General features: G+C 41.3%; 1 protein-coding gene across 1 annotated transcript in view; it reads right to left on the bottom strand.

Annotated features, from left to right (window-relative positions):
- LOC124752849 (cell division cycle protein 27 homolog) overlaps positions 1–23,381 on the bottom strand; it is a gene marked incomplete at its 3' end in the record, with an annotated part of 61,007 nt that overhangs the window by 8,754 nt on the left and 28,872 nt on the right. Inside the window, exon 3 of the mRNA XM_047249003.1 lies at positions 919–1,069. Within this exon, the coding sequence (XP_047104959.1) occupies positions 919–1,069 (151 nt within the window). The remainder of the gene's footprint in view (positions 1–918; positions 1,070–23,381) is intronic.

Here is a 23,381-nt window from a genome sequence, read left to right as displayed (position 1 = left end):
CATTTATTGCTCAGACACAGCAATTTAGTAATTGTTTTTTATTACAGCTCTATTCTTTTACTTTCCATCGACACCAAATTCAATAAAATTGATTCTTGGTAAAAGGGGCCCCCCATTTCAAAATGGTCTCCTAATTACAATTTTGGCCAAAAAATTCCAGAAAAAATATTTTAACCATAACTCATTATGTACATTCTTACACCAAATTTTCAGAAAAATGTGTGATATAAGGGCAACGGCCACTGGGTGAATTCACATGAAATTACTCCTCTGTGTACTCTTCAACGTGCATTCATCCATCTTGGTCTTTCTTACTTCTCAATAATGAAGTCACGTGAGCAGAATGCTGATGCAGTGACTGTAAACAGAGGGTACATTATGTCTACGGACTGATGACAGCACCTTCTTCTCAGTTTATGCACATACCATGGAGTAGGTAATTTTTTGAGTGATCAGATTTTCAAGCTTATTTTATATCCAAACGGTACACTTCTGGACATAGGTTCCTTATCAAAACTTTATTACCAAGTTCCCACCACAACCTCTAGAAGCCTTTAATAGGAATTGTGAAACACCCTGTACATGAAGCTGTCATATCATTATCAATTAAATACAGAAATAATAAGACTACATTTTCCTAATAAAGCAGCTGTCTCAGTCTTATTTTTAAAGTAAACAGGGAGGAACCAATTTCATTTTTTGGACACAGCGTTTTATTTGCAACCACAGCAGCTTCAAAGTTAAACTTTATAAATACAAAAATTTACATAAATATTGAGACCTGCAGGTCACTTACTGAATCTTACCACACACCATGTTGCACAAATGAAACTCTGCCAACAATACTCTCCAGCTGTACAGTATTTAATATCCTCTGTGCTGCAGTTACATAATAAGTAATTAATATGATAAACATACCCCTACATGGGCACGCAGGTTGCTCACGCGTTTGGCAAGACTCTTCTGATCATTCGCTTCAGTAAGAGTTGTTGCAGGGAGCAACGATGGTGAGAAGTAAGACATCTGATACGTATCATTATTTGCTGACTCAAACGACAGAGTGCCAAAACTGAAACAATAAAGCAAGATGTACAGTCCAGAATCTTTTTCAGAGACTTGAATAATCATAATTAATTCTTGTTTTATTTTCAAAAAAAACTCAAAGAAACTGTACTGTTATTTTCGTAAGACAAGAGCAAGGAATTTCTATAACATAGTGTGAATTGTCTAAAATGTCCAACTATACATGTGAATATCTTAATATCAAACCTTTTTTGAAACATGTTAGAAGACCTAACAAAGGAGGCAATGCACAGAAGACAAGAACATAGAAAACGTCAATCAGTTTCCAAGACGTGTGTGTGTGTGTGTGTGTGTGTGTGTGTGTGTGTGTGTGTGTGTGTTCTCTATTCCCTAAGAAGGACTTTTTTTATCAAAAAGCTTAAATGTTTAGCAGTCTTTTCATTGTGCCTGTCTGCAACTCAGTACCTCCTCTGTGTGATGATAAGCCATCTATCCTTTTCATAATTGTTACTCCATCTCAGACTTTCCAGTGAGATGATACAGATATTTATATTTCTTTCTGGATTTAGCATCACATTTTTAGTTACAGATTTAGTATTCTTAGTTTAATTCCACTGCTCCCTGAATGAAGGAGGAAGTTACAAATAACATGAACGCAAATAATATATTATTTCATTTTATGAAAACACATCTTTAGTGTCACCAAAATGCACACATTACTACAGACAACACTTCCCAAAATATTCTCTTACAGGAGGATAAACAGTTATTTTACAATGGTTTGGTGAAAAGAATGCATTAAAAAGAAATATTCTATTTTCATTGTCATCGTTAATTTCCTTGGAAGACAGACAAAATGTGGATTATATTGGTCACAAAGGCACATTGAAATGTTTTTATCCTGGCAGAAAACAGCTGATTTTGAGATCAATATTAGAAAAGGAAAGTTGCTACTCACCATATAACAGAGATGCGGAAAGATTCACACAATTACAGCTTTCAGCCATTAAGGTCTTTGTCAACAATGTGCACGCGCGCACACACACGCGTGCGCGCGCCCACACACACACACGCACATGCACACACACACACACACACACACACACACACACACCTGCAACCTTGGACAGCTGAAACCACATTCATGTATGCGAGCTACGTGAGTTTGTGTGTGTTGGTGTACGTGTGTCTATTGTCAGCATCTCCACTATACAGTGAGCAGCAACTTTCCTTCTCTAATATTGTTACATTCCTTCCTGGATTTTCCATCATTTGATTTTGAGATCAATGCACTTTGGTGTTTTCTCAATTAGTAGCTTCAAATCATGAAGGGCAATTCTGTAAGGTCAGTAAAATGTTCACACACAGTTCTTATGACCTCTTCATCTGACACTTTTTTTCTTCATTCACAAATATCTTTGGCCTTAATAAGGAAAGTCAGAGGGAATCTAGTCAGGTGACTAGAGGTCATCTTTGAACAATTCATACTTCAAAGCAGTTTTCCACATTGCAAAAGCATATTTTGCACACACAAGTATTTTTCTGACAAAAGAGGCTTTTTCTTTTGCACTCCACAGTTTTTCCCTCATTATTTATTAGCCACTTATTCCAGAAAAATTTGGGCTGTATTTGTAAGTTACTGTTTTAAACATTGCAAAATACTGAATAAGGTAAATCCATTCACATCTGAGAAAACGCTGGCCTTCCTATCGGGCACACGAATTACACTTCACCTTTTTTTCGTGAACAAGCACTGCCTTCTACTCACTACTGTTGCCATTTCATTAATAGCATGAAGACGAGGGTGCATCTCTCATCCATATCAGCAAAAATCCATTATTTTCTTTTTAGAAAAACTGATATTCACAATTGCAGATGCAGTACTCATCTTGCACATACTGTATTTACCTGCATATACCATATTTACCTGAGAACAAGATGACCCTGATTATAAGATGCCCCCCCCCCCCCCCTTTTTTTCCCCTCCAAGAGGCTTCTTGAGAAAAATTTATTTTTAACATATTTTGACTCATCAAACTTACAAACAGTTTTATTGACACACAACATCTGCCTAAAAAGTTAACATTATGCCTATTCTAAATATACGACATTTACTTTTTATATTTTGATAATGCAAGGAGAAATAAAACAAACAAGAAGAATCAGTTTGCATTAATTTGTGGACTGTTTCCTTTTCTACATTTTTCATTTAATAATCCTGTCATTTATGGTATCACTACTTTTAATCACCATCCTAATAGCACAGTTGTGAAATTTATATCTTCATTGTCATAAATATTTGGCCGTTTCTTCTGAATATGGTTGGATTTGTGCGGTTGGACTACTGTGGAATCTTGAAAACACAGCTGTTTTTATCCAAATACATATCAAATTTCACTTTTATACTAATGTGAGAATGTTACAATGTCTCTTGCTTCCAAACATATCATCCGCCCACCACTCTTTCATTGGCTGCATAGGACCAACAGTTCGCATACCCCCTTTTGATCCTGTCATGTCCCAATGAACATCAACAACACTATAGCATGAAACATGGAAGTATGCCATTTGCCCCCATCTACAACTTTATGGCCTCCTGCAGAAATGAATACTATTGCTGAGTATTTGTCCAATTTTAAAGTCATTTCAACTACATATGGATGCAGTCAGGCAAACTGCAGTTTCAAAGTAGTAGATGTTCCTAAAAATCCTAAGTATACGGTATAGGTTCCCATGGTTGGCAACATGATGTGATTTGCTGCCCGCTCACTACTCCCCTCCCTCACTCATCTAGTTCTCAGTCAAATTGGTATCACCTGTCACCCCTCCAACCCTTCCGTTGTGCTATGCTTATATGTAATATATATGTAAAATATATGTAATAAAGGCAACTAATACATAAATAACAGATTGCAACTAATACATAAATAACAGATTGCAACCACAAGTCAGTCCAATTCTCGAACTTTGCTCATCCCTCCATCTAATGATGTCTGTTTGTACTACCTCCACAAAGAGTCTTGTTGTCACTAATATATTCTCACAATTACAGCTTAATACAATTTATTTTGTTTGTTAGAAATTTCATTCGGGATTAATTTTCCTTCTTGTTTTATCTGAATGTCACCATCATGTTCTAAAGCTGAATAAAAGCTGGTAACATTTTTATCTGGTATTCTAATAAGTGAAAACAGCCAAATTTCTTTTTTGCAGCCCACTTAGTAAATCTTTACAGTCTATCATAATCAAATAAAATATTGATCCAAGTTCAGAATCAGTTACTGTTTTTTGAAGCACAACCTTTTTTCACTTTTGAATGTTACTTTTACTTACGAGCAGCATTAATGTAAGTTTTCACACAGTATCCGTACATGTATGAGAATTTTTATTGCAAATCTGTTCAAATACAACAAGATTTTGTAAAATGGCAAAATTTGGTGCTTTTCCTCCTGTGTCACACAAAATTGTCAAATTTTAATCGTAGAAATAGACAGTCATAATGCTAGTCCATAGTTTCTTGCATATCCATTGCACCCATGCTGCACAGGTCAAATGTCATATGGCTGTTTGAACAACATCTACACAGTGTCAAGCATTTCAGTGTATTGGGGAAATCATGAGCCTGTTCAAAAGCAAGTACCATTTGCCCAGGCCAAACTTTCCAAATCCTTCAAAATAAATCTGCATGTGACCTGAATAGCCAAAGCTTCATCTATCAATGAAAAGACGACCCCTACTTTCTCTATTAAACACCTTAAAAATTTTAACCTCAGCAGCAATAGTTTATGTTTCAAATGAGGAATTTGGGAAAAAACCTCATCTCGTAATCGGCTAAATACATTAGTTTTCTCATAGTTAGTTCTTGATATTAAATTCATCATACTCTTTGATACACCTATGATGTCACCTATTTTCATATACCTTAAGCATCAATCATCCAATACCCTATTGTGCATTTTTTCCACATTTTGTCTTCATTAGTTTATCAAATAGTCAAGGTTTTGCGTAGTCTATGCCATAATTAAAGTGATTGTGGCAATTTCTGTTGCACAATTAGTTCAACATTATTCTGGTTAAAAAACTTTCTATGTTTTACTTTACTAATGAAAAGTAAGTGCTGTTCTTTTACTGTACCATGGGGAAGCACTGAAGCTTTTTCCCATAAAAATACAGTTTATGAGTTCGGCACTATCCACGAGTTACACTGCATTCATCATCACTGTTACCAACTGTCAGAGAATGCAAGATGAAACAAGATTAATTTCATGTGTCCAATGTGTACATATAATTATTATGCACTTGGGCTGTTGTGTGATAAGATTTTTGAATCACACAGCTTCTTTGTTGCCTGCACGATGTAACGTAAATATTTCTTCACATAAAATATTTAATGAGTTTTTACCCATTATGATTCAGAAATAATTACAAATTATTTTTAAGTTTCAAGTTGAATATAACTGTAGCTGTAGTTGTAAAACAAAGCTAAATGACATGAAAATTGTATAAATTCAACATCTGTAATAACCAAATCCATTTGACAACTTGTACCAAAATGTTGTTTGCCTTGTAGCAAGTAAACATTACACTGATCACAAGGGCAACAAATCTCTCAACTGTCAAAGTTCGCCGCACGGGATTAGCCGAGTGGTCTAAGGCGCTGCAGTCGTGGACTGTGTGGCTGGTCCCAGCGGAGGTTCGAGCCCTCCCCCGGGCATGGGTGTGTGTGTTTGTCCTTAGGATAATTTAGGTTAAGTAGTGTGTAAGCTTAGGGACTGATGACCTTAGCAGTTAAGTCCCATAAGATTTCACACACATTTAAGCATTTGTCAAAGTTCATTTGTTTACTGAACATTTAATATGGGAAGATCTAATGAATAAAACACAGTGTTTCAAAATACTGGAAAATTTATTAGAGAGGGAGGGGGAGATTTTTTATATATATATATATATATATATATATATATATATATATATATATATATATATATATAAAAAAAGAAAGATGATGAAATTTACCAAACAAAAGCGCTGGCAGGTCGATAGACACACAAACAAACACATACACACAAAATTCTAGCTTTCGCAACCAATGGTTGCCTCGTCAGGAAAGAGGGAAGGAGAAGGAAAGACAAAAGGATATGGGTTTTAAGGGAGAGGGTAAGGAGTCATTCCAATCCCGGGAGCGGAAAGACTTACCTTAGGGGGAAAAAAGGACAGGTATACACTCGCACACACACACATATCCATCCACACATACACAGACACAAGCAGACATTTGTAAAGGCAAAGAGTTTGGGCAGAGATGTCAGTCGGGGCGGATGTACAGAGGCAAAGATGAAGTTGAAAGACAGGTGAGGTATGAGCGGCGGCAAATTGAAATTAGAAATTAGCGGAGATTGAGGCCTGGCGGATAGCGAGAAGAAAGGATATGCTGAAGGGCAAGTTCCCATCTCCGGAGTTCTGACAGGTTGGTGTTAGTGGGAAGTATCCAGATAACCCGGACAGTGTAACACTGTGCCAAGATGTGCTGGCCGTGCACCAAGGCATGTTTAGCCACAGGGTGATCCTCATTACCAACAAACACTGTCTGCCTGTGTCCATTCATGCGAATGGACAGTTTGTTGCTGGTCATTCCCACATAGAACGCTTCACAGTGTAGGCAGGTCAGTTGGTAAATCACGTGGGTGCTTTCACACGTGGCTCTGCCTTTGATCGTGTACACCTTCCGGGTTACAGGACTGGAATAGGTGGTGGTGGGAGGGTGCATGGGACAGGTTTTACACCGGGGGCGGTTACAGGGGTAGGAGCCAGAGGGTAGGGAAGGTGGTTTGGGGATTTCATAGGGATGAACTAAGAGGTTGCGAAGGTTAGGTGGACGGCGGAAAGACACTCTTGGTGGAGTGGGGAGGATTTCATGAAGCATTTCAGGGCAGGATTTGAGGAAGTCGTATCCCTGCTGGAGAGCCACATTCAGAATCTGATCCAGTCCCGGAAAGTATCCTGTCACAAGTGGGGCACTTTTGGGGTTCTTCTGTGGAAGGTTCCGGGTTTGAGGAGATGAGGATGTGGCTCTGGTTATTTGCTTCTGTACCAGGTCGGGAGGGTAGTTACGGGATGCAAAAGCTGTTTTCAGGTTGTTGGTGTAATGGTTCAAGGATTCCGGACTGGAGCAGGTTCGTTTGCCACGAAGACCTAGGCTGTAGGGAAGGGACCGTTTGATGTGGAATGGGTGGCAGCTGTCATAATGGAGGTACTGTTGCTTGTTGGTGGGTTTAATGTGGACGGACGTGTGAAGCTGGCCATTGGACAGGTGGAGGTCAACGTAAAGGAAAGTGGCATGGGATTTGGAGTAGGACCAGGTGAATCTGATGGAACCAAAGGAGTTAAGGTTGGAGAGGAAATTCTGGAGTTCTTCTTCACTGTGAGTCCAGATCACGAAAATGTCATCAATAAATCTGTACCAAACTTCGGGTTGGCAGGCCTGGGTAACCAGGAAGGCTTCCTCTAAGCGACCCATGAATAGGTTGGCATACGAGGGGGCCATCCTGGTACCCATGGCTGTTCCCTTTAATTGTTGGTATGTCTGGCCTTCAAAAGTGAAGAAGTTGTGGGTCAGGATGAAGCTGGCTAAGGTAATGAGGAAAGAGGTTTTAGGTAGGGCGGCAGGTGATCGGCGTGAAAGGAAGTGCTCCATCGCAGCGAGGCCCTGGACATGCGGAATATTTGTGTATAAGGAAGTGGCATCAATGGTTACAAGGATGGTTTCCGCGGGTAACAGACTGGGTAGGGATTCCAGGCGTTTGAGAAAGTGGTTGGTGTCTTTGATGAAGGATGGGAGACTGCATGTAATGGGTTGAAGGTGTTGATGTACGTAGGCAGAGATGCGTTCGGTGGGGGCTTGGTAACCAGCTACAATGGGACGGCCGGGATGATTGGGTTTGTGAATTTTGGGAAGAAGGTAGAAGGTAGGGGTGCGGGGTGTTGGTGGGGTCAGGAGGTTGATGGAGTCGGGTGAAAGGTTTTGTAGGGGGCCTAAGGTTCTGAGGATTCCTTGAAGCTCCGCCTGGACATCAGGAATGGGATTGCCTTGGCAAACTTTGTAAGTAGTGTTGTCTGAAAGCTGACGCAGTCCCTCAGCCACATACTCCCGACGATCAAGTACCACAGTTGTGGAACCCTTGTCCGCCGGAAGAATGACGATGGATCGGTCAGCCTTCAGATCACGGATAGCCTGGGCTTCAGCAGTGGTGATGTTGGGAGTAGGATTAAGGTTTTTTAAGAAGGATTGAGAGGCAAGGCTGGAAGTCAGAAATTCCTGGAAGGTTAGGAGAGGGTGATTTTGAGGAAGAGGAGGTGGGTCCCGCTGTGACGGAGGACGGAACTGTTCCAGGCATGGTTCAATTTGGATAGTGTCTTGGGGAGTTGGATCATTAGGAGTAGGATTAGGATCATTTTTCTTCGTGGCAAAGTGATATTTCCAGCAGAGAGTACGGGTGTAGGACAGTAAATCTTTGACGAGGGCTGTTTGGTTAAATCTGGGAGTGGGGCTGAAGGTGAGGCCTTTGGATAGGACAGAGGTTTCGGATTGGGAGAGAGGTTTGGAGGAAAGGTTAACTACTGAATTGGGGTGTTGTGGTTCCAGATTGCGTTGATTGGAATTTTGAGGTTTTGGAGGGAGTGGAGCTGGAAGTGGGAGATTGAGCAGATGGGAGAGACTGGGTTTGTGTGCAATGAGAGGAGGTTGAGGTTTGCTGGAAAGGTTGTGAAGGGTGAGTGAGTTGCCTTTCCGGAGGTGGGAAACCAGGAGATTGGATAGTTTTTTAAGGTGGAGGGTGGCATGCTGCTCTAATTTGCGGTTGGCCTGTAGGAGGATGCTCTGAACAACAGGTGTGGATGTGGGAGAGGAAAGATTGAGGATTTTTATAAAGGATAGGAGTTGATGGGCGCGTTGATTGGCTGAGTGGATGTGTAGGTGAAGGATTAGGTGGGTGAGGGCAATGGATTGTTTGGTTTGGAACTGGTATAGGGACTGATGGAAAGAAGGGTTGCAGCCAGAGATGGGAACTTTAAGTGTGAGGCCTTTGGGGGTGATGCCAAATGTCAGACAAGCCTGAGAAAATAAAATATGGGAGTGTAATCTGGCTAGGGCGAAGGCATGTTTGCGGAGGGAATGTAAATAAAACTTAATGGGGTCGTTGTGAAGGTGTTGTGAGGGTGACATGGTACTAGAAGGTGGAAAGTGGAGCACGAGGCTGAAATGAAAATGAAAATAAATATGAAAAAATATATGGGGAGAGATAAAGGTAAAATTGGAAAGCAAATGGAGATCTGGTGTGAAAAAAGGCGAAAAAGGGTTGGTTAGGGCTGGGCTATGTTGATCCTGTGGTGAACTTGTGTAGGTAGATAATGATGTGCATAAAGGTTAGGTGGTTGTGTTGCCGCCAAAACACGTTAAAGGGTGGAGAAATTCGGGAAAATTTCGAAAAAACTACGTGAGGATGTATTAAAAGGAGTGGTTTGGTGGTGGCAGATTATGGAAATGAAGCTAACAATTGTTTGATGAAGAAATAATGACGTTAAAACCTGTGGGAAGCGGCTAAAAATGATCGGTGATGTGAGAAAAACGGAAATGGAAATAAAGCAAAAGTTATTAAAACTGCCGAAAGGGTTGTTTAATAGCTAAAAGGAACTGTTTGTGGACTGGAAACGGTGGATTTTATAGCAGCAAAGCGGAAAAAAAAAAAATTTTTTGGTTATGGTTTCGAAGTGATTTACGTATTATTACGTATTATTGAGTGTATATCGACGGGATAAAATTGTATACTGGAATACGGTAAAAAAGGAGAAGGTGAATAGAAAGTGAAACTGCTGGCAAAAACAGAAGGAGGAAATAAGACGACAGAAAAGACTTCGAAATGTAACAGTGACAATAACAATAACGATAACAATAACAAACGTGATTGTTGGCTTCAAATTAATGATATGAATATAATAGAGGGAAATATTCCACGTGGGAAAAATATATCTAAAAAGAAAGATGATGAAACTTACCAAACAAAAGCGCTGGCAGGTCGATAGACACACAAACAAACACAAACATACACACAAAATTCTAGCTTTCGCAACCAATGGTTGCCTCGTCAGGAAAGAGGGAAGGAGAAGGAAAGACAAAAGGATATGAGTTTTAAGGGAGAGGGTAAGGAGTCATTCCAATCCCGGGAGCGGAAAGACTTACCTTAGGGGGAAAAAAGGACAGGTATACACTCGCACACACACACATATCCATCCACACATACACAGACACAAGCAGACATTTGTAAAGGCAAAGAGTTTGGGCAGAGATGTCAGTCGGGGCGGATGTACAGAGGCAAAGATGAAGTTGAAAGACAGGTGAGGTATGAGCGGCGGCAAATTGAAATTAGAAATTAGCGGAGATTGAGGCCTGGCGGATAGCGAGAAGAAAGGATATGCTGAAGGGCAAGTTCCCATCTCCGGAGTTCTGACAGGTTGGTGTTAGTGGGAAGTATCCAGATAACCCGGACAGTGTAACACTGTGCCAAGATGTGCTGGCCGTGCACCAAGGCATGTTTAGCCACAGGGTGATCCTCATTACCAACAAACACTGTCTGCCTGTGTCCATTCATGCGAATGGACAGTTTGTTGCTGGTCATTCCCACATAGAACGCTTCACAGTGTAGGCAGGTCAGTTGGTAAATCACGTGGGTGCTTTCACACGTGGCTCTGCCTTTGATCGTGTACACCTTCCGGGTTACAGGACTGGAATAGGTGGTGGTGGGAGGGTGCATGGGACAGGTTTTACACCGGGGGCGGTTACAGGGGTAGGAGCCAGAGGGTAGGGAAGGTGGTTTGGGGATTTCATAGGGATGAACTAAGAGGTTGCGAAGGTTAGGTGGACGGCGGAAAGACACTCTTGGTGGAGTGGGGAGGATTTCATGAAGGATGGATCTCATTTCAGGGCAGGATTTGAGGAAGTCGTATATTCCGCATGTCCAGGGCCTCGCTGCGATGGAGCACTTCCTTTCACGCCGATCACCTGCCGCCCTACCTAAAACCTCTCTCCTCATTACCTTAGCCAGCTTCATCCTGACCCACAACTTCTTCACTTTTGAAGGCCAGACATACCAACAATTAAAGGGAACAGCCATGGGTACCAGGATGGCCCCCTCGTATGCCAACCTATTCATGGGTCGCTTAGAGGAAGCCTTCCTGGTTACCCAGGCCTGCCAACCCGAAGTTTGGTACAGATTTATTGATGACATTTTCGTGATCTGGACTCACAGTGAAGAAGAACTCCAGAATTTCCTCTCCAACCTCAACTCCTTTGGTTCCATCAGATTCACCTGGTCCTACTCCAAATCCCAAGCCACTTTCCTTGACGTTGACCTCCACCTGTCCAATGGCCAGCTTCACACGTCCGTCCACATTAAACCCACCAACAAGCAACAGTACCTCCATTATGACAGCTGCCACCCATTCCACATCAAACGGTCCCTTCCCTACAGCCTAGGTCTTCGTGGCAAACGAATCTGCTCCAGTCCGGAATCCTTGAACCATTACACCAACAACCTGAAAACAGCTTTTGCATCCCGTAACTACCCTCCCGACCTGGTACAGAAGCAAATAACCAGAGCCACATCCTCATCTCCTCAAACCCGGAACCTTCCACAGAAGAACCCCAAAAGTGCCCCACTTGTGACAGGATACTTTCCGGGACTGGATCAGATTCTGAATGTGGCTCTCCAGCAGGGATACGACTTCCTCAAATCCTGCCCTGAAATGAGATCCATCCTTCATGAAATCCTCCCCACTCCACCAAGAGTGTCTTTCCGCCGTCCACCTAACCTTCGCAACCTCTTAGTTCATCCCTATGAAATCCCCAAACCACCTTCCCTACCCTCTGGCTCCTACCCCTGTAACCGCCCCCGGTGTAAAACCTGTCCCATGCACCCTCCCACCACCACCTATTCCAGTCCTGTAACCCGGAAGGTGTACACGATCAAAGGCAGAGCCACGTGTGAAAGCACCCACGTGATTTACCAACTGACCTGCCTACACTGTGAAGCGTTCTATGTGGGAATGACCAGCAACAAACTGTCCATTCGCATGAATGGACACAGGCAGACAGTGTTTGTTGGTAATGAGGATCACCCTGTGGCTAAACATGCCTTGGTGCACGGCCAGCACATCTTGGCACAGTGTTACACTGTCCGGGTTATCTGGATACTTCCCACTAACACCAACCTGTCAGAACTCCGGAGATGGGAACTTGCCCTTCAGCATATCCTTTCTTCTCGCTATCCGCCAGGCCTCAATCTCCGCTAATTTCTAATTTCAATTTGCCGCCGCTCATACCTCACCTGTCTTTCAACTTCATCTTTGCCTCTGTACATCCGCCCCGACTGACATCTCTGCCCAAACTCTTTGCCTTTACAAATGTCTGCTTGTGTCTGTGTATGTGTGGATGGATATGTGTGTGTGTGCGAGTGTATACCTGTCCTTTTTTCCCCCTAAGGTAAGTCTTTCCGCTCCCGGGATTGGAATGACTCCTTACCCTCTCCCTTAAAACCCATATCCTTTTGTCTTTCCTTCTCCTTCCCTCTTTCCTGACGAGGCAACCATTGGTTGCGAAAGCTAGAATTTTGTGTGTATGTTTGTGTTTGTTTGTGTGTCTATCGACCTGCCAGCGCTTTTGTTTGGTAAGTTTCATCATCTTTCTTTTTAGATATATTTTTCCCACGTGGAATATTTCCCTCTATTATATATACATATATATATAAATATATATATATATATATATATATATATATATATATATATACAGAGAGAGAGAGAGAGAGAGAGAGAGAGAGAGAGAGAGAGAGAGAGAGAGAGAGAATATAAGATTGCAAATAACAAATTAATGAAAATCAGATGCCGAACAAAATCTCAAGCATCAAGAAACAAAGAGAAAAGCTAAAGAAACGAGATAAACAACTAATTAAGAGCTGACATTTGACGTTGTAATGCGAACTGCAACAATATTGTGATGCTAATTATAAATATTCCCAAATAGTACTTGCAAATACAGGGGAAATACATATATTGCTTATCCAGCTAAATGACCCATTAAGTGAATGCTATGCAAGCACATTATCACGTAACAGCAAGGTTTACCACAGCAAGAATGGTAAGCAGTGCTTATTATTCAATTTATCTATTGTTTGGTGTTAACATACTCCTATGCTATAGCAAAAGGTTTGTTGTCTTAATACATTGTGTATGCATAATTTCTTATGACAACATGGTATATGTACAGTCTTAGACATAAATACTGACTGCCGGCCGGCCGCCACGGAGGCTAAGTCCGAGTCGTTCACTTAAGGTGGCCAATAAAACTGACCACCCCTGACAACTCTAAGTCCGGCCATCTGCACAATCTGGCAACACTGTAAGATGGGGAAGTGTTAGGAGGAAGTGTTGCCTACTTCCGAGTTGATATGGAGGGACTGAGCTCGTGGTCTCGCGGTAACCGTCGTGCATTCTAAACGTAGAGTCGCATGTTTGCGTCCAACTGCTTTTATTTTTTATTTTTTTTACCACATTTCGGTCTAAAGTTATGAGTCTGATTGAACATCGAAGACAATTCGCTTAACATTCTATCCACCCGTAATAACAAGTATTCCAGAAACAATTCCGCAGGACGGCTTGTGGCTGCGTCGTGTTCATAACAGCTTACGCTCGAGCGTTTCCTCGCGCTGCAGCGGCTACCGGCCACTGGCCAGACGCCACGCGCTGCCTGAAATCCAGCGCTGCCCAAGTGAAGGTGGCGCCACGCTGTCAGTGTGTGTATCAATGTCATTTTTGAATTTGAAGTTCTAGTTATTATCTTGCAGTTAAGCATTGGATTTTGCATACTTGAAAATCGTGAACTACAGTTAAGCATTGTAAAATTGAGTCGCAAGTGGAATAAGGTGTAACTTCTGCAACACAACATTTACTTTGTTATAACAGAGGGGTGAATGTAGAGGAGGCAGCTAGAAAGATTTGAACTGTGCGTGGAGCGAGTGCTTTTGGGAAAAATATGCCAGAAAAAGATATTCTTGTTTCAACAAAAATTGTTCTGGAATGAATGATTTTCCACATTAAGGAAGTCTCGACTACTGATATATGTGACAGATTACCATTTTACCATCATGCGACATTTGCATTCAACAGGCGAAGTTCAGAAGTCTGGTGTAGGAGTACTGCATGCTCTAATTCGAAACAACAAAAATCTACGGAGTGCTATTATTGAACGTCATCAGGTCGCTCATTGAGCATTACTATGCAGTACTGTTACTGGTGACGAGTTATGATGCCTTTATCGTTAACTTCCTAAGAAGAAATGAAAGGCTGAGCCCCACAAAAAGACATAGACTAGAGTAAAGTGTAGTGTGAACTTAATATTTTACATTTGATAGCTCCATAAGTGTGTTTTGGACTACGAATTCTGCCCCAAGGGGTGTGACACCTTTCGGTCGCAGGGTAAGAAAGTCGAGCAACAAAACTACATCACCTATGCTACTTGCATGATAACTCACTCTGGTGATTTGAGAAACAAAACTAGCCAGGAGATTGATAGGAAAGTCGTGTCTCAGACACTTGTATTGATAGGGAAGTCCTCTCTCAAGCCCTTGTCCCTCTCGTAAAATATTACCTTTCCCGCCCTTGTTCGACCAACCGTCAAGGCAATTCATTTCTAGACGAAAATAGTCTTAAAACTACTATGGTTTAATGACATCGTTAAAACAAGTAGGTTTCTACGGGCGTAGAATTTGTAAACAACGGTTGCATTGTCAGATTGTTGTAGATATCGTGAAAGAAAATTCAGCTGTTGATTAGTTTCTCTTTGATGATTACTATTGGGTTTAGTAAACTAATGGAAAATGCAAATAAAATATTCACTTTGCTAATACAAATTAAATTCAGCTTACTACAGAAACATCACGATGGAAGTCTGTCTTAATAAAGCATTAAGTTCAAAAATGGTTCAAAGGTCTCTGAGCACTATGGGACTTAACTTCTGAGGTCATCAGTCCCCTAGAACTTAGAACTAGTGAAATCTAACTAACCTAAAGACATCACACACACCCATGCCCGAGGCAGTATTCGAACCTGCCTCCGTAGTGGTAGCGCGGTTCCACACTGTAGTGAAGCATTAAGTGTCTGTAAGACGATTGATCCTACTTCAACACGAATTAGAAGGATATTACCGACTTTTGACTTCGAAAAGATCTGTATTTACTTCATTTCCTGTATCATTCTCAAGTATTATGAAAATGTGACATTCCATAGATAAAATTATGTATTCACAACAACAAAAAATATGTCGGCAGAAAACAAAAGTGGCATTATGAAACTGGCAGTACCGTAAGGTTTCCGCTCTGACACTAAAGGTTATTGTAAGTAGCAAGCCGAATTTTGCTCGAGCATTATCTTACGATTCCCTTATTGAGTTTGTATTTGCCTGCTTGTAGTTCTACTAGAAAAGAATAAAAAATCTGGCTTTCGGCGAGTCTAGAAAGGCGAACGAACGCAGCTTGCACTTGGTAGCCAAGCATGTTACCTGGGAACTGTTTTTTTTTCTAAAGTGGGAAGACATCCTTTTGTAGTTGAATTGTTGGCAAATGTCAGTCAGACGTGTGCCGTTGGTCTAAGCGTTTCGGTATGTTGAATTTGTACCAATGATTTTTCTACAGGTTTTTTCTGTTCCAAATAGAGAGTTGAAGTCTCCCATTAGTATTTTCACGTCATCTTGGTGAATTTTGCTCATAATATTTTCGAGTGTGTTCCAGAATTTTTTGACATTTTCGTTTTTTTTCTTATTTTTGATGTTGGTGGGGGAAAGTGCATTGATGAGTGTATATTTTTTACTGGGGCTCTGAATGAGCATAGTCATAAGTCGATTGTTGATGGGTGTGATTTCTTTGACAGAATTGATGATAGATCTGTGTTCGAGAAAAGCAGTGCCGAAGATTGGTACGCCTTTCACTACCTTTTGTTGTATTTTGCTCTTGAAGATGCAATGGTTTCCGTAATGCAAGGTTTCACTGTCAGTGAGTCGTGGTTCGTGAAGAGCAAGGATGATAATTTTTTGTTGATCGATTTCTTTTCTGAGATTATTTAGTTTTCGTGCTTGGATCAATGAACCGATGTTTAGTTTTCAAATGCATGTTTTCTGCTTGTAGGGACATTTACCAGAGATCTTCGATATTCTCTACCGTGCTAACCTGACCTCCCCAGAATCCGAAATTCCAACTGCTGCCTTTCAACAGTTTGCACAGTTCATGTTTTCTTGTGTTTCATTGGTTTGGCTTGGGTGATTCAAGGACCGTACAGGACCAGAGGGTGTTGAAGCCTTTGGAAGCAAGTATTTTCAGCCGAGCTCACTGAGCTAACAGACGGTGACCAGAGTAGTGGTGGTTTTCACTCAGACGTGCGTGGATTTTGAGTTCAACAGATTTAGTAGTCGTTGAGGATTGTGTTAGTATTGGGTTCACCCCAAGTATTTGATTTCCTCGGTACCACCCATATGGGGGAGGGTTTCCCCTATCGGCTCCACGGGATTATTATTATTGTCATTATGTCATCAGCAAATCCGATACGGTGCATCTTCCCACCACTGAAATAGATGTGCATTGTTCGAATCGGTATTTACATCACATAAATATGGGTTATAATTAAGTTACATTGCTGCTAGTAGACATATTTCTCACTTTTTCTTGGGCAGTTGCTACCTGTTACTCCATCATAGGAATTTATATGCACAGCATTGTTTCAATACAGACGTTCAAATTATCCGATTTCTGTAATTTCATTTCGATACCAGATCGTTCGAAACGGATTAAGCCAGTCAGACTTAATGTGGATATCCGAATAAGACTCATCATTTGATAGACTGGGTAAACCACATTCTTAATCGGACGGTTGAATCTAGATCACTTATTTTTGACAGGGCCTGAATTCTTAAACACTGTGAAAAATAATAATGCAATGTGCTTATTACTAATATTTTATTTAAATATAAATATATGAACAAACGAGATAACAGTTTATTTACAGGAGCAGAGCCCCATCCGTCATAGCAGAGCAGTGCGAGATTGGTTTCAGGGCCAAGAGAGGATAAAGCTGTTGCCGTTTGTTCCACGATCACCGAACATCAACCAGATAGAGAATATGTGGGCAGAGGTAACTACGTAATTGCCATGTGGACCTACAAATGCAAGCGATCTTTGGACGAATATAGAAAACGTATGGTGGGAAGTAGACCATCACACTACACTGTCGACAACTTAATGAAAACAATGCCCCTACGCCTTCGAGAAATCTTATTTAATGATCGTGGGTGGGTTGATTACTAAAAGTATACTCGTCCACAAAACCCATGTGGACAATTATCTGATAGTCGGTCAAGCTTTGCTTTGTCACAGCTCTTTAGATACAAGTCCATTAACTTTCAGTCTACTCCTTACAATGCAAGGTAATTGAAAAATCTCATCCACTCGACGCCAACTGAGGAATTGACTGGTGCATGTGTTGTTCAACACACAGTAGTTGTCACACTCACTGGAATCAATGACTGTGTGTGTGTGTGTGTGTGTTTTCGTGTTCACGCACAATGTGAATCAATACTATTAAAGTATTTTAATGCGATGGGAAGTTACGAACCGAATTTTTACCCAACCCACGACCTGCATATTACGGTACATTCAGTAAGATGTATTAACTCCATAGTATCATTAGCAGAGACAGTGCGCTCTTGTTGTAGAGGCTCACGACAAGTGCAGCGATTAGCAGTGCCCAATGCCGTCACGATTTGTTTATGTTGGCTGAGCGTGGACACTGCAGCAGTTGCTTCGCCATAAACAGAAAGAAATCACCTTGGCTCTGACTGCCGTGAGCGGATATCACTGCCTGCGTGTTCTTATAGTAACCAACGTGAGACTCTACTCACAGGTGCCATGGAGCAATTGCAACGGGTATCATGTCATTAGTCATCAGAATATTAACCACTGATGAAATGTCCACTCTATTTGAATCCCAAGAAAATAGGAACCTTCTCACAAAGGAATGTGAGGTGATATCAAAATTTATCCAACATACAAAAATTAACTGCAGGGCTTTCATGTATGCAGTAGTAGCACACAAGGAAATATTATGTCTTGGAAGCGTATATTTCATTTCCTCTTCTCATATTAACGCCCCCCTTGTTTTAGTATGAAGTGAGAAAAAAAAACATGAAAAACTAAGATTCCTGAGAAGCATATCATTCATTTCCTCTTCTCATGTCATAACTTTTATTTTAGTATGAAGTAAAAAAACAAACAGTTTAAGTTTGTGAAGCATAATATGACACAAGAGTCTTATCGTAGATGCTATCTGAAACGCAAAAAGCAGGGAGCTGTCCATTCTTTTGTGCAACAGTCTGTCTCCTTTCATGCATTACTCCCACTGGGAGATTCTTATTTAAGGACTTGTGGGCATCAAGTTCTTCAGCAGAACAAGCCTTACGTTATTGTGCTAATTACGGTATGGAAAAAATGCAACAAAGACGATTTCCCCTAAAGTAGTGGGGATATTCGCAAATGTCTGTATTCAGTAATGACTGCCAGCTGCCATAACACTTCACAGAATCCATGCGGCAGGCAACACAACTGTGCATGCACTTCAGACTTCATTCAGTAAGACGTCAGGAGATGGATGGAAACGTCAAATTAACATCGCTTTCCGAGTCGTATTCAATCCAGACTGACGTGTTATTAGGGTAGCTGAGCGTTCTAGCAATTACACTTTTATAATTTCCATATGAGTATTCCGATAGCCAAAAGAATCCGTTAGTGTGTAACTATCGGGAACTGCATTAATATCAAACTGAAAGAACTTGAGACAATACGTGGACTCTTCTCTTCGCTGGGTGACCTATTACTGTTATTTAGGATTCTCTCAGTCCTAGGTGTAATGCAAATGGAACTTCAGACGCGCTTTCCGCTATTCTCGACAAACATCAGCAACTTGTAATCACTGCGAATTACAACTGCGTGATGATATGGTTCAGGTTGTCGGTAGTTGTGGTGGTGTTATGCTGTCAACCTGCTTACAGTAACGTTAATGGTGGCACACATAATTTAGCGCTGACTACCTACTTAAGTAAAGATAGTGTTGTGGCGTCGTCGCTTCTCTTTATTTGGCCTCAGCTTGAGTAATCCGATTTAACGAACATAGTACTCCATTCGCGGGCTGCTAATGATACAGTATGACTACAGAGATCATCGTGCGGGTATTACATTAATTCTGCAATGAATTGCTTAACAAATATAACCCTCAGCTATGCAGCTGGAATGACTCATTACACATGTACTCTGCGTTGCACTTGGTTAAGGGATCAGTTCGCTGCTATCCTGCTTCTACAGTTCGTAAGTACTTGTATACTTCATAAATGGTCCAATTGGCTCTGAGCACTATGGGACTTAACTTCTAAGCTCATCAGTTCACTAGAACTTAGAACTACTTAAACCTAACTAACCTAATGACATCAGACACATCCATGCCCGAGACAGGATTCGAACCTGCGACCATAGCGGTCGCGCGGTTCCAGACTGTAGCGCCTAGAACCGCTCGGCCACCCCGTCCAGCATACTTGTATACTGACCATTCGTTATTTGACTAAATATGAACTACAATCTGATTCGCATATTATGACATGGGTTAGCGCCGGCACAATGCAATGACTAAGGGTTGGATGCCGTTGAAGTCCCGTTACACTGATGGCAACACAAATGTTCGCAAATCACCTATATTGCCTCAAGAAACAATGGCATCTTAAATATCGAAGGACCGACGTCCACACTGTCACAGCGCGTTGAACTACAGCTACGACGGCAGATGAATATTTGTGACCGACTGGGCTTCGAACCTGAACCTCCTGCTTACTAGACAGACATGCTGATCACTGCACTATTATTTTTTAAAAAAAATTTGAGAAGACTTTCAGCACCAGGTAGGCGAAGGCAAAGAGGGCAGGGGTCGAAGATCCGAGGCCTGGCCTCAATGCCTCCCCCATACCTGTCACTGAGCAGCTGCATTGTTCCCATGTATTCTATGTTTGCACCCATATCTACTTTTAAATTGTGGAAAAAAATTGTAGTAGTAATTAAGGTAAAATAAATTACAGATTGCTGCGTCCAATGGCGTGCGTTCCTTGTAGAACATAACTTATAACAGTGAAAAGGGTGACGGAAAAATACATAACAAACATTCATTCAGAAATATATTCACAATTTAAGTTATTATGCTCTTAACCACAATCCGAGTTGGAGTCTCTCTTCAGTTACAACTAACCAGTGCGCACCTATTGCACTATTGTAAGAACCGAGATGCAGTATTATGGATTTAAAATATTGTAAATTCGTTGCAAGAACCTATGGGACCAAGCTGCTTAGGCCATCGGTCCCTAAGCTTACACACTACTTAATCTAACTTTAACTTACGCTATGGACAACACACACACACCCATGCCAGAGGGAGGACTCGAACCTTCGACGGTGGGCACTGTCGGGACGCAGCAGCCAACCTCTTTTCAGCACCTATCTACACACGCTCCTCGTCAGACGCGAATTCCCATCTTTGCCGCATACCGCATGCGCGGCTCTTTCGGGAATGTCCGAAAGGGAAGACACTACGAATCCGGGTTCGATTCTGATCAGGTACAAATTTTCATCTGACGCCGTTGTTCTATTTTAATGCGCTAGACAGCCTGGACATCTGTCTTTCAATCTTTAATTGATTAACAAGGCTGTCTATTTCGATTTGTAGTGTCTGTTCTTTCGGAACACACACACACACACACACACACACACACACACACACATTTTTATCTTAAGTGCTATTCGGAAAATGTTTGGCAACTCAGTGATAGAGCCTGACTGGAGCTGCATCAACCTACTCATTTCACTAGATATAGTTGTAATTTTCTGAACAATTCCTGTTTAATAAGTGACAGCGACAGAGTCTCTCATCGTTTACTTTGTTGGAAATGCTTCTCTCTGCCTTAGCCTATACTATAGCAATGAGTGATTGCTCACATTCTTGATACCTCACTGGACGTGCTACTGCCACTGTAGCCAAAGATTCAAATCCCACTGGAAAAGTATGTTTCAAGTCAGATGGTTTTGCTCCTCCCATACTGTCATTGAAAACGATCACAACTAAATTAAGTATAGGTATCCTATGAAACCCTCGAGTTCATTTTGTGGTGCTGTGAAGATGAAAAAAGTAGTTTTTCACAATTATCAGATGACGGATGGAATTTGTCAGATTCCACTAATTATGATTGCATTATTAACTGTTGATTCACAGGCGCTTTTCTGCTGCTTATTGTAACTGTTATTTGAATGTTAGAGCTGGAAGTTTCGCCGTATGGAATGTTCGAATTCACCCTAAGTCTTCACGTTTCGAACAAAGGCGGAATATCCATCAGGAAAGCTGACAACAATAAGCCAGGCCATGTCTGTCTTCTGGTGGATGTGCCAATGACAGTGATCTCAATAACAATATTGTACAGCAAATATACATTGCCAACTCGCCACTGGAGAAGTTCCAAAACTGTGAATCGCGTCTGGTGAATACGCTTTCAAGGTTTCTGTCCGATTAAGTCAGTAAAACACAAATAATTGCCGTAGTTATTAATTTATGACATTTAGTTTGCATTCAGTGCATCGATGTATTACAAGTAATTGCACTCTAGCCCCTAAACCTAGTTACAGAAATGGGAATAAGGCTCATTGACATATGATGATGATCTTGCGGCCCTTGCCACCCGCAACTTTGAAATGAAGCTATAGTCACTTCCGAGGTCACTCACAGAACACATCAGCTGGTATCCTTCCTGGCGGTATAACTGAAACTTGGCAACAGCGCAGAATATGTTTGACAACTTTGTGACCGACGAGTTACTTCCTTGATAGCACAGAACTATCCTGCTAAATTCACTTGATATTATCGTGTCATTTCAATTTAATACTGAGTGATTTTCGCTTGAGACGTGACATAAGGATATTACTTAATCCGTTTGAGTCCATGAAAGTCGTTCCACATGGGAAATACAACTACTGTCGCCTCTTATGTTGCGGTTTATCTGCCATAGCGCTTACGGGGTCAATAAGTAAGTGGCTCACACCGCACCAGTTCGCTAGCTCGTAGGTAACATGCTTGCCTGTCAGGTGCATGCTGCCTCTGTTCGCCTCTTGAGCCTCGCCGAAAGCTAGATTTTTAATTGTTTTGTAGCAGAGCTACAAGCAGGCAGATACAAATTCAATGAGGGAATCGTAAGACAGCGCTCTAGCAAAATTCGTCTTGCTTCTTTTAGTAACCCTTAGTGTCAAAGCGAAAACCTTGAGGTACTGCTAAATTCATAATGCCATGTTTTTGTTTTCTGCCGACATATTTTTTGTTGTTGTGAATACATAATTTTATCTATGAACTGCCACATTTTCATAATACTTGCAAAGCAAATCATGTGAAGTAACACTTCACCGACTTGTTGGGAAGGTGGAAAAAGCACTACCCTTTCTGGATGCTCTCTGCCTCTTCCTGGATGTCGAGTAATACGACCTTCGAGTAAATGGTTAGAGATGAAGAACCAAGTGGTGAATGAACTCGTAGATGCGCTGAATGCAGGGGACTACTCTTGAAAAGAATAAGTAGACGATCTATTCACAGTAAGACTTAGAAAATTTGCTAGTACTGTTAAACCTATGTGCACCGAACATCGTGAAAAAGTATTTAAAGATGAGCCCCACGAAAACTGGTGTAATATTATTTATGGGGAAACATGTCCAAAACACATACTGAAAAATTATGTTTCTCGATGACACTTTAGAGAGGGTTGCAGTGTACCTAGAGGTAGCCCTGGATGGAAAACTATTATGAACACCTCACATAAAGAATATTTTCCACTGCGAAAGATAATCTTACAAACATTAGAAGCTGCTGTAGGGTAAACTGGGGTCTAAACCCAGTACGTACTGGATATACATCCCTGCAAAAAGACCAATTATAATTTATTGGCCTATAATATGAACAAAGTCGAACAGAAGGTGGCTGCTAGGGAGTCTGTCAAAGTGCAGAGACTGGCCTGCTTTCAGATGGAATTAAGAGGATATCCACTCTTGCAATGGATATTATGCTAGACATGCCCGCCTTACACCAGTGGCTTAAAATGGAGGCAGCGGCAGGGTCATAAAGGCTAAAAATTGGAAATAACTGGATATACTTAGAATATACGGAATCCCAAATCAGTAAGGCGATGGCTGGGGAAATGC

Source organism: Schistocerca piceifrons, unplaced genomic scaffold (genome assembly GCF_021461385.2).
Source record: "Schistocerca piceifrons isolate TAMUIC-IGC-003096 unplaced genomic scaffold, iqSchPice1.1 HiC_scaffold_488, whole genome shotgun sequence".
Classification (NCBI taxonomy): Eukaryota; Metazoa; Arthropoda; class Insecta; order Orthoptera; family Acrididae; genus Schistocerca; species Schistocerca piceifrons.
Note: the sequence above shows the minus strand (reverse complement) of the source record. Positions and strands in the feature narration are given on the sequence as shown.